Source organism: Mixophyes fleayi, chromosome 10 (genome assembly GCF_038048845.1).
Source record: "Mixophyes fleayi isolate aMixFle1 chromosome 10, aMixFle1.hap1, whole genome shotgun sequence".
Classification (NCBI taxonomy): Eukaryota; Metazoa; Chordata; class Amphibia; order Anura; family Limnodynastidae; genus Mixophyes; species Mixophyes fleayi.
The window spans coordinates 33,944,628-33,957,304 of record NC_134411.1 but is presented as its reverse complement, the minus strand read 5'-3'; the positions used below and the strand labels follow the sequence as shown (position 1 = coordinate 33,957,304).

Genomic DNA, 12,677 nt, shown 5'->3' with positions numbered 1-12,677 from the left:
CGGTGTTATGGGACGGGGCAGGAGGGACAGATCCATGTCATTGCTCTGAACGCTATGGGGGGGGGAAATGTCTTACTGAGATTGAAGCAAAACTGAATGACTTCTAAAAGTGACTATATATAGACACTGCCTCTATCTTCCTGTGTGTGTGTATATATATATATATATATATATATGTGTGTGTGTATGTGCGTATATAATATATATGTGCGTGAGTGATTATGTTTGTGTGTATATATATATATATATATATATATATATATATGTGTGTGTATATATATATATATATATATATATATATGTGTGTGTATATATATATATATATATATATGTGTGTGTGTATATGTATATATATATATATGTGTGTGTGTGTATGTGTATATATATATATGTATGTATGTATATGTGTATATATATATATATATATATATATATATATATATATATATATATATATATATATATATATATATATATAAAAGCACTCGCAGTGACTGGTTGTTATATTTCAGCTACCACCGGGTCTCCAGGACTTTAAAGAATTACGAGGTGAGAAAAGTGGAACACAGTTATTTTTATGTTTTTGTCACTACTTGAACCTCTGTGTGCTCCTTCCTACTGTGTAGGGGATTCGTTTAGATCACAACAAATGTCACCATTAAATGTCCCCCTTGTATATGATCAGAAAGTGTTGGTATGGTATATACATACACCCCCACTTCAACAACTGTATAGATAGATGATAGATATGCGATAGATATTAATATATATATATATATATATATATATATATATATATATATATATATATATATATATATATACAGTGGTCGTAGTGGAAATTTAGAAGTGACGTTTCGGAAAATGTAATGGGAATGAATTATAACTTAAATTGATTTGTTGAGCACGGATTCATGAACTCTCCCCCATCTGTAGCAGCCAATCTGCAAGTTGGACCTTCTGAGGTGTCAGGGAATCTGCTGAGATCAGGCATCGGCAGTACAGCTCCCACCTGGCTGCAGGGATCTGTCCTCCACTGGTCTCACTGCTCTGTATTATGCTGTAGATTGCTGATGGACTTTTCTACAATTCTTTTGCATTGTTCTTTATGTATTTTGTGTGTTTGTCTACAACGTATAACGTGACTCGTCCATGATAATGCATTGTCTGCAGGCGCTTTATACAATATTCTAAATGTCAGAGACATTTAATGTGCTTTATCCTTTCTATATAGCACCAGAGCGCAGCATTAATACTCCGCCACATGAAGATGTCTTGAGTACCATAGAGAGGATGAACAAAGGTAACTGAAGTATTAACATCTGTGTCCCAAAAGCTTACAATCTCTATGGAGTTAATTAGTCATTCAAATATATTATAAATAATCTGCCTCTCCATCTGTTCTGCTAATATTCCGAATTATTTTTAGTGGGAGATATTTATAAATATTTCATTGCAGATGGATTTTTTACTTTTAACTAAATTTCTTTTTAATAATTTATGTGGCTTGAAGGACATGTACTGTCGGCTCTCAGCCAGTGCTGGGGATCTAGAGCCTCTCCGACAACTACCTTTTACAGTCTAGGGATGGTTTAACATATTTATTCTTATTTTTGGCTACAAGGAATATAAGCATTTGTCCATGGGCAGGAATCAACTAGACAATGTCACTGTTTATTGATTGCGATATTTGAAAATCTGCAGGTTATTACTTTTCTCTGATGCAATGTTTCGAATAAAAAGTGAAAATAGACCAATTCCTCCTGGTCCATCTAGCTACGTCCCCAGTCTCTACAGCCAAGCCCCCCAATCTGTACAACCACTCCCCCAATATCTACAGCCACCCCCCCCATCTGTACAACCACTCCCCCAATATCTACAGCCAAGCCCCCCAATCTGTACAACCACTCCCCCAATATCTATAGCCACCCCCCCCATCTGTACAACCACTACTCCAATCTCTACAGCCAACCCCCGCATCTGTACAACCACTCCCCAATCTTTACAGCCAACCCCTCCATCTGTACAACCACTACTATATCTACAGTCAACCCCCAATCTGATGGGCCACATCTATTTTACAAAGTGGAAATCAAGATGTTACCAGGGGTTTACAGGACTTTTTTGGAGTAAGAATGAACATTCCCCATGGCCCACTTAGCACAATTTTGAAGGGGGCTGCTACCCACTTCCACTCCATCACCAATCTGACAACATTTAGAGCCTACTTACTCACTGCTGTAATACTTTAATTACATCTGGTCTATGTCTTATAGGCCCACTGTATCTGTTCATGTAAGCAGGGGAGGGCTGGCAATTTTAGCCAGGGAGCCAGACTCGACTTAACAGCCAATTAGGAACATTTTAAAGGTTAAAAAAACGAAGGTGACCAAGCACAAGGTAGCCCACTTTGGGACCGGCTCGGCCCATGCATGTAAGCAAGTAGAGCCCACTACAACTGGACCTTATGGCATTTGCATGATCACTTTGGCTGCACCTATGGATGTAAACTAACCTGAGTAGGATCTCTAACCCTATCGCTGTCTTCTGTCTCTTACTCAGGGAGTCGGAAATTTCTGCGTCATGGAGACATCGCGGTGAAATCGGGGCGCAGCGCTATCGGCTGTCCGGCTGGGAACTGCTTCTGGCCGAAGTCTGCAGATGGTTTTGTTTATGTACCGTACACATTGGATTTCCAATACTGTGAGTGACCTTTACCATGATTAACAGGACTTTGTTTTTTTATGCATATTGCCTTAGAGAATGTTTTATGTGTTTATCCAGTATAATATACCTGCTTCTCATAATGATACATCAGTTGTATAAGACATAGAATAAAACAACCATAACCCTTTATTTGGCCGTGTTGCTCTCCAACAACATTACGTTTATGTAATAGCATTTACGTTTTCATTCTCTCCTTGACAGAGGTGCTCTCGAGCAACAGCTAAATAAGTTGTTTACACACAGTCGTCAGTTGTTTGAGAAGTTCCAATATTGATCACTAGATGGCGTAATATGAATACAGTGCTAAAGGGGAGATCTCCTCCCCTTCCATATTTAATGGTGTACATCAAATTAAAGGATCCTGTCTTAAGGTGTTTATATATAGTGTAAACCAGCAGTCGGGCCTCACAAGAGCCACATGTGGCCCTTCGCGCCTTCACCCGTGGCCCCCAGCTCCGTCCTACTTTATTGTCAGATTTGCTTATTTTTTGAAGGCCAGAGGTCCGCAAATTTGGCCCCTGAAGTGTATCTGGTTTCTATCACTGTTCTAGTACTATTCAGAAAATGAAAGTCTTTACATCTAACATATACAATTATTTCTCCTGCCTTCTAGTACAATAACTTCCCCCGTTACTTTGTGCTATCTCCTTTACATGTAAAATGTGATTGAAAAGGATCCGGTTCTCATTGTTTCAAACTTTTCCTCCTCTGTAACCAGCTGCCAACGACAGATCGGTCATCCAATCGGCCATGCGGGAATTCTTCACTTTAACCTGCGTCCGTTTCACGCCGCGTACGAACGAGGCCGACTACCTGAACATCATCTCTGATTATGGGTGAGTAACGAGCGCCGCGGGCCACCACAGTATAACCGGGCAGGATATTTTTAAGATGCCCCTCTCCTCCCATTCTATGTAGGCTTTGTCTAGGACGCTCTCCAACTCACATGTCCAAATTTGCATCAGGCCCTGATTTGAGGGGCAGATACAGATTTATTCTATATAGATATTTAACATATTTATATTATAGGACAAGCATTTATCCATGAACGGAATTATCGATACAAAGATTGACCCATTAGATTGTAAGCTTGTGAGCAGGGCCCTCATACCTCTCTGTCTGTCTGTATTACCCAGTATTGTTTTATTACTGTGTTTATTCCTAATTGTAAAGTAAATGTGAAACACGTTTGTGAGACATCTCTGCTTGTTTTGCACGCATGAACTTGCATGTGCTATAGTCCGCAGTTATCAGCTGTCAGGTTAGTTAAAGGGAAGCAATTTGGGATAAGAAGAGTATTGGGAGGAAATGTGAGTTCTAGGCTATTATCAATGGTCCCCTATGCCAAGTAATCTGAAGGTTCATCTGTGAAGATAAAATTTTGGAGACGTACCGCGCCCCTACTGTAATTAATTTATCGGTCATATCTTTGGGATTATAACTCTTTCAGTAATGGAACCATAATTGTATATGTACATTTTTCGACGGCAGAATATAATTGTTGCTATGTGCTTTAATTTAATTAACAAGCCACTTTGGACTGGTTTCAGCTGTTGGTCAACTATGGGCCGCTCCGGGGGTCCGCAGGATGTGTCGCTGGAGATAGGGGGCTGTCTGTATAACGGGGTCGTACAACATGAACTGAACCATGTCCTGGGATTCGAACACGAGCATTGCCGAAGTGACCGTGACTCGTACATCAAGATACTGTGGACAAACATCCTCCCTGGTAATATATATATATATATATATGTATATGTGTGAAATAGAGTCTTTAATACACAATGGCGCTCAGTTCGAAATTGTTAGTCTTGTGTCAATAATTCATATACACCATAACCCCTCCCTCCATGGGAGGTGGGAGCCTTCCTTCAAAATTTCGGACAGTACCACAAATGTAAAAATCTAGGAAATAGAACGAGAAGGAAAAAAAGGCACCTGTTGGTGTAGTATCGTATTCAAAGTAGCCCCCAATATGTATATATTTACCTAAAAAGAAATTGTTACGACCGAGATTGGCAGCTAGCCATTATAACCCCAAGCTGTCCAGCCGTGGTTATATTAACTGTTATTGTTGCAAAGAACGTGATAAGTTTAAGTACTTTATTTTAACCATAAGGCATCAGAAGAAACAATTAAAGCAATCATTTTCAAAATCATGTTATTATTAATTGTGGATATGAATTCATCTTAAATCAGCAGAGCGCTCTGTTACCCCCATGCAGATATTAAAGATAATTGTTTTCCCTGACTAGCAGACACACGTGGCAGAGAAATCTACTTACATTTACTGTTGACTTTAACAAACTAGAGAAAAAGAAAAGATTATTTTGTGAGACTATAAATTGAGATTCTGCCCGCTGGATCTAGAACGAGTTGCGGATCATTATTGATCTTTTCGCCGCATTATTAAATACGGAAAGAGCTGAGATTTGCATATTTGTCTCTGGAAACTTGTTGGTTTTATTTTAAGACATTATTAACAGCGCTTTTTACCCCCCGCAGAATACAACGCCAGTTTTATCAAAACTCACACCAACAACCTGGGTCTGGAATATGATTACTCATCTGTGATGCATTATGGGAAGTAAGTGTCACAGACAGACCGAGTGAACGAGATTTATTTTGCCTTAAAAAAGACACAGTTTATTCTCCTGCGCCTTCTGGCAGACTTTATACTTCATAGGCAAAATTGGCCGTGTAATAGAGTGTGAATCAGGAGGCGAAGTGGAAATTTAGAAGTAGCGGTATGACCAATGTGTGACTGGGATGTGATAGTGTAACAATGACGGCAGTAGGAGAGGTGGCGGTATGACATACCCCGTATACCCCCCACTTCCACCATTAGTGTAGATATAGAACATATGAAATTATATCTGAAGTCAAAGAGCAGAGCAGTGCTGTGTTGTATCCAAGAGTACAGCACCTTATGCTACACATAATATGGAGGATCTGATACCGCTCTGCCAGGGACTGTCCTGATTTTTTTCTCTTCTACAGATTTGCCTTCACCACTGATTATCGCAAACAAACCATCCAGCCGATCCCCAAGGATGCGATACTTATCGGACAGAGATTAGGACTGAGCAACCTGGATGTAGCCAAGATTAATAGACTATATAACTGCAGTAAGTGTGTGTAAAGTCCTATCACGGACCCGTCACCTAAACAGAGCGGGCGCAGCCATTTTGTGACCTGAACAAATTTTCCTGAGTAGCCTATCCATTCATGAGACACCAGTGACATCACTGAGACATAGGGCCTCGTGCTCCAATGATGTCACTGGTTCCCATTGATTTGATTGGCTGCCTTGTGCATGCTTCAGTGATGTCACTGGTTCCCATTGATGTGATTGGCTGCCTTGTGCATGTCTCGGTGATGTCACTAGTTCCCATTGATTTGATTGGCTGTCTTGTGCATGCCTCGGTGATGTCACTGGTTCCCATTGATGTGATTGGCTGCCTTGTGCATGTCTCAGTGATGTCACTGGTTCCCATTGATTTGATTGGCTGCCTTGTGCATGTCTCAGTGATGTCACTGGTTCCCATTGATTTGATTGGCTGTCTTGTGCATGTCTCGGTGATGTCACTGGTTCCCATTGATTTGATTGGATGTCTTGTCCATGTCTCGGTGATGTCACTGGTTCCCATTGATTTGATTGGATGTCTTGTGCATTCCTCGGTGATGTCACTGGTTCCCATTAATTTGATGGACTGCCTTGTGCATGCCTCGGTGATGTCACTGGCTCCCATTGAATTGATTGGCTGCCTTGTTGTGAAAAGCAAAATGTGAACGGGATGTCACCTTGCTGAAACGATCAATGATAATTGTTTCCTGCTTTGTGCTGAATACATTTATATGTTAAGCAGTGTAACTGCCCTGAACTCTGACACTGTTCTCGATCTTCTTCCTCCGCAGATGTTTGCTCCTCCGTACTGTCCGCTAACCAAGGCGTCTTCTCCTCGGCATCATACCCATCGGATTACCCAAATAACTACAATTGTACCTGGCTCCTTCGTAGCCCCAGACTCCAGGTATTTATAGATAATCAGGTTACACTGCTCGGGGAGGCCAGATCATACTTCCTGCAGGGCCGGTGCGTGGCCCCTGAGCACCCCAGGTGCAGCCTGTTTTCCTCTTGTACAGTGTGGCTGTGACATCATAGCCCAGCGCCGCACTCCCTGCCCATTACCAAGATGGAGTCGCGGCAACTTCACTGGTAAGAAGCCGCCGATTGCAGCCCCTCCATGTTAGTGGCTGTCGCATTGTAAGGGGGCCCCGCGGGGACAATAAAGACACATTATGTCACTCATTCAGTAGTTTATGTGCCCCCTCAACCCTGGTGCCTGATGGGGCGCCAGCCCCTGACTCGGGGCCACTTATTTGGGGAGATTGTTTTATAGATTGGGAAAGGGAGGATGACCAGCCACACTGTTACACCAGAAGGACCAGGTTTTCACCTGTAGACGACTCTGACTTATTGGTTTGCACACGCACCCCAGCAACTTTAACTAATAACATTGATTTTTTTTTTTCACTTGCTGATATCTCTGCTTTTCAGCCATGTCCTTAACTCACGGGACAGCGTTATAAAGGTGTTTACGTTTCTTGACCCTGTGCTCAGCATTCATCTGCCCTCTGGATAGTATGCAACGTGGAGAGCAGAGCAGATCTGTGTCATATCCAAGGGCACCAGAAGTAAACAGCTCTGCTGAATGATATAAACACAAGGCAGGAAAAAAAATCAGTAAATCCATCAAAAACTTCCAATTTTTCCTATAGATAAACACCTAAACCTGTTTCTATAATCTGGGGATCAGCTCTGAAGCCCATAGACATATAACACTAGGCTCCCTAAGACCCGACCCAGCCCCTTGTCACATCTCTTTTGCAGTAAACATTATTTAGCTTGTCCGGGCTTATTACAGAGAAGAATATCGAGGATCTATTCCTTCCCCAGATCAACTAAGATTTTCTCATTGTTTCACTGATAACAATATCACATTAGGGGTATATTTACTAAGCTGCGGCTTTGAAAAAGTGGAGATGTTTGTTGCCTATAGCAACTAATCAGATTCTAGCTGTCATTTTGTAAAATGTACTAAATAAATGACAGCTAGAATCTGATTGGTTGCTATAGGTAACATCTCCACTTTTTCAAACCCGCAGTTTAGTAAATCTAGCCCCAGGTCATTGTTCTCAGTACCTTTTCCTAGTGACAAGATGGTGCTTTCCTTTGTACGTTATAGACTGTGCAAACAGGAGGGATCTGTTTGTATAATGAACAATTATAATAAGCATATAAAGTATCCAGATGCTGCGTCTATAATAACGCTTAAAACTCTGTTTCAGGTTAACTTGCAGTTTCTGGCGTTCGACGTCCAGCCCTCTGCCGGGTGTTCCGCAGATTATATCAGAGTGTTTGATGGACCCAGCCGGTTGTCCCCTCTGCTGCTAGACAAGTCATGTGGAACGGGACAGCTCCGGTCCCTGGCGTCCTCCAGCCCGGAAATGCTGGTGGAATTTGTCACCGACGGCTCTGTTACCGCCACCGGCTTCAAAGCTTCGTACATCACAGGTAGACTCTACAAGGAGATACAAGTCTCTTCTTTATAACAATATAATGGAACTGGAGTGCCTGAGGGGATACGTTATAACCTGATTTAATACAGTGTTTTAGGGAAAGTCTCCGTCCAAACCGCCCATGGTTTCAGTGACGATCCTATAATAGAATGCCTGACAATATGTGCAACTAATAATCAGTACACCTATCTGACCTCAAGCATACCCCTATGTGACCAAACACGCACCATCCTGGTGGCCACGCCCATGAACCATAGGCCACATCCCCTTTGACCATAGAAAAAGTGTCACAGAAAAGGGACATGTTGTTGGGGGTTAATATCCATTAATCTGAAACCTTAACTACTGTTACTTTGTGCTCTATCATGAACAATGCAAGTGTTCAGTGACGTGTTGCATTAGGTTTGTTTATAATAAGCTATGTTATTATATTAGTTAAATACAGATATAGTTTGTTTTGGTTTAAAGTAGCATTTTATTATCATACCCCGACTCTAACTAGAGACCTTTTTTTGAGCATATTTAGAGTGAGTCAGTGCTTCTAATAAACATAACATATACATAAGATACGTCTCTATTGTCCTCCATGAAAGATTAAAGACTGACTCCAAACAAAGCTTAAACAGAAGCATTAGTTGGAATTGAATAAGTTAAACACTAAGAGCCTGATTCATTAAGTCACACAAAACGAACGTATTGTGCATTTTTGTTATGAATGTCTAAAGTGCATAAAATGCATTTTAAAATGCAAACACATGTTATAGCATACATACCCAGCCGTCATCACTAGTAATCAGCACTTAGACTAGACCTATATCTGGTGCAAGTGATACAACTGAAAATCACGTACCTTACAGAAGCCCAAGGCTTGAATCAGACGCTGCTGCGTGCACTCAGCTTGTCACGTCCTTACTGTACACTGACAACCTACATACGTCCATTCCCCTCCCTGGTCCGCCAATGAAATCGTAGACTGTAGACTGTTCTTTGCGCTGGAAGATGAATTGGACGTTGCTGTGTTCAGCGGCGTATAGTTCGGTCCTGGGCATGTGACCAGCTTAATACTGCCAACTTGGCATGCATAGTATGTCTATGGCACAGAAGGGTATAAATATTATCCTTAAATAGAATGTGATCAATAAACTCTTATCGGGTACTAACAGGGCCTGATTAAGGGTTCTGGCCGCCCTAGGCTAATATGGCCGCAGCGCCCCCCCCCCCCCCCCTCCTCCGAATATATAGGTGTATAGAAACACTCCTGAATATGAATGTTCAGGTGTATTCTCCAGCATTCAAATTTAGACAGATTGCGCCATTGTCTCTTACCTGTTCTTGCTCTTCTCTCTTCCAACTTTGTTATCCTCTCGCTGGCTTCTGGAAAGTTGGCGTCCTGTTTTGAAAATGCAAAAATGTATTATAATGCAAATCCTGAATGATTAGGCCCTTTAGTTAAAACAAAACACTCCATTATGGCCAGCTAAAAGTACCCCATTGGACAGGCATATATAAGCAATATCTGAATATTTGTTGTCAATCAAATACAAACCTCTACCAGCCCCATCTCGCTAATATTTAGTATTCTAGTGATTGCTGAGACCACCCATGTGACCACCACACAATCATGAGATTCTGCCCCCCAAAGCTGCTGTATTTTTTAAATACCCCCTGCAGCCATTTTCCTTAACCACAACCCCCCCACAGCCATTTTCCTTAACCCCTGCTGCAGCCATTTTCTTTACCTCCCACCCTGCATCCATCCCCCTTGCAGCTATTTTCCTTACCTCCACTCTGTAGCTATCCCCCTCCCCCCCCGTCACATCAAAACTCCCCCAGTCACATATATCAGCCCCCCTCCTCTGCCCTCCTTCATACATATCAACCTCTCTCCCTCCCTATAGATTTTCATGGCAGCCCCCCCCCCCTCCCACCCTATAGATTTGTATGACAGTCCCCCTCTCCCTCCCTATACATATGCATGACAGTCCCCCCTCTCCCTCCCTATAGATAGGCAGGGTAGTCCCCCCCCCCCTCCCTATAGATATGCAGGGTAGTTCCCCCCCCCTCTCTATAGATATGCAGTGTAGTTCCCCCCCTCCCTATAGATATGCAGGGTAGTTCCCCCCCTCCCTATAGATATGAAGGGCAGTTCCCCCCCCCTCCCTATAGATATGCAGGGCAGTTCCCCCCCCCCTCCCTATAGATATGCAGGGCAGTTCCCCCCCCCCTCCCTATAGATATGCAGGGTAGTTCCCCCCCTCCCTATAGATATGCAGGGTAGTTCCCCCCCTCCCTATAGATATGAAGGGCAGTTCCCCCCCTCCCTATAGATAGGCAGGGTAGTCCCCCCCCCTCCCTATAGATATGCAGGGTAGTTCCCCCCCTCTCTATAGATATGCAGTGTAGTTCCCCCCCTCCCTATAGATATGCAGGGTAGTTCCCCCCTTCCTATAGATATGCAGGGCAGTTCCCCCCCTCCCTATAGATATGCATGGCAGTTCCCCCCCTCCCTATAGATAGGCAGGGTAGTCCCCCCCCCTCCCTATAGATATGCAGGGTAGTTCCCCCCCTCTCTATAGATATGCAGTGTAGTTCCCCCCCTCCCTATAGATATGCAGGGTAGTTCCCCCCTCCCTATAGATATGCAGGGCAATTCCCCCCCTCCCTATAGATATGCATGGCAGTTCCCCCCCTCCCTATAGATATGCAGGGTAGTTCCCCCCCTCCCTATAGATATGCAGGGCAGTTCCCCCCTCCCTATAGATATGCAGGGCAGTTCCCCCCCCTCCCTATAGATATGCAGGGCAGTTCCCCCCCCTCCCTATAGATATGCAGGGCAGTTCCCCCCCCCCCTCCCTATAGATATGCAGGGCAGTTTCCCCCCCCCCTCCCTATAGATATGCAGGGCAGTTTCCCCCCCCCCTCCCTATAGATATGCAGGGCAGTTTCCCCCCCCCCTCCCTATAGATATGCAGGGCAGTTCCCCCCCCCCTCCCTATAGATATGCAGGGCAGTTCCCCCCCCCTCCCTATAGATATGCAGGGTAGTTCCCCCCCTCTCTATAGATATGCAGTGTAGTTCCCCCCCTCCCTATAGATATGCAGGGTAGTTCCCCCCTCCCTATAGATATGCAGGGCAGTTCCCCCCCTCCCTATAGATATGCATGGCAGTTCCCCCCCTCCCTATAGATAGGCAGGGTAGTCCCCCCCCCTCCCTATAGATATGCAGGGTAGTTCCCCCCCTCTCTATAGATATGCAGTGTAGTTCCCCCCCTCCCTATAGATATGCAGGGTAGTTCCCCCCTCCCTATAGATATGCAGGGCAATTCCCCCCCTCCCTATAGATATGCATGGCAGTTCCCCCCCTCCCTATAGATATGCAGGGTAGTTCCCCCCCTCCCTATAGATATGCAGGGCAGTTCCCCCCTCCCTATAGATATGCAGGGCAGTTCCCCCCCCCTCCCTATAGATATGCAGGGCAGTTCCCCCCCTCCCTATAGATATGCAGGGCAGTTCCCCCCCCCCTCCCTATAGATATGCAGGGCAGTTTCCCCCCCCCCTCCCTATAGATATGCAGGGCAGTTTCCCCCCCCCCCCCTCCCTATAGATATGCAGGGCAGTTTCCCCCCCCCCTCCCTATAGATATGCAGGGCAGTTTCCCCCCCCCTCCCTATAGATATGCAGGGCAGTTCCCCCCCCCTCCCTATAGATATGCAGGGCAGTTCCCCTCTTCAATTACCTGTAGTTGTGCCAGCGTCGCTCCTCTCCTCAGATCAGCAGATAGGAAGTGAAGACATCCTGCTTCCTGTCTGCTGCACAGCAACAGGCAGCCTGGCGATTGGCTGTGTGTTGCTAACCACTGACCACCATTGATTTTGATTGTCGAGCCCTCCACCCCCCCCCCCCGCGGCGACCCCCCCCTCTCCCACCCCGAAAAAAAAATGAATGAAGAAAAAAAAAAAAAAAACTTAAAAAAAAATTATTTTTTTTTTTTTAAAAAAAAAAATACCCACAGGGCAGCACCCCCCGGGACCCAGCGCCCCAGGCTGCAGCCTGGTCAGCCTAGTGGTTGATCAGGCCCTGGGTACTAACCATCACCCTTTTATTCTATTGCAGTCTCGTAAAGCAACAAGAACTGGTTCTACAATGTGATCCTCAGCACACAAAGCTTAGAAGAAAAACCTCACAGAACAGACGACAGAGAAGTGTTACCAAAATCTAGTGACAGAGAAAACTCATCATCACCACCTTCTATATGTGAATATTCATTTCATTTACAGTTACATTCTAACACTCAATAAAGAACAATACATTTTAGTATTTGATGTGTAATCAATAAAGGCAAAAAGAAACGAGCAATGTTTTTATAAT

General features: G+C 44.0%; 1 protein-coding gene across 1 annotated transcript; it reads left to right on the top strand.

Moving 5' to 3' along the window:
- Window positions 1–485: 485 nt before the first annotated feature.
- On the top strand, window positions 486–12,677 carry LOC142103955 (astacin-like metalloendopeptidase). The gene is made up of 10 exons (XM_075188358.1): window positions 486–549; window positions 1,235–1,303; window positions 2,563–2,703; window positions 3,446–3,563; window positions 4,278–4,456; window positions 5,233–5,314; window positions 5,728–5,855; window positions 6,646–6,761; window positions 8,080–8,305; window positions 12,423–12,677. Exons 2-10 carry the CDS (start codon window positions 1,294–1,296, stop codon window positions 12,428–12,430), a joined length of 1,008 nt encoding a protein of 335 aa, XP_075044459.1. The 5' UTR covers window positions 486–549; window positions 1,235–1,293; the 3' UTR covers window positions 12,431–12,677.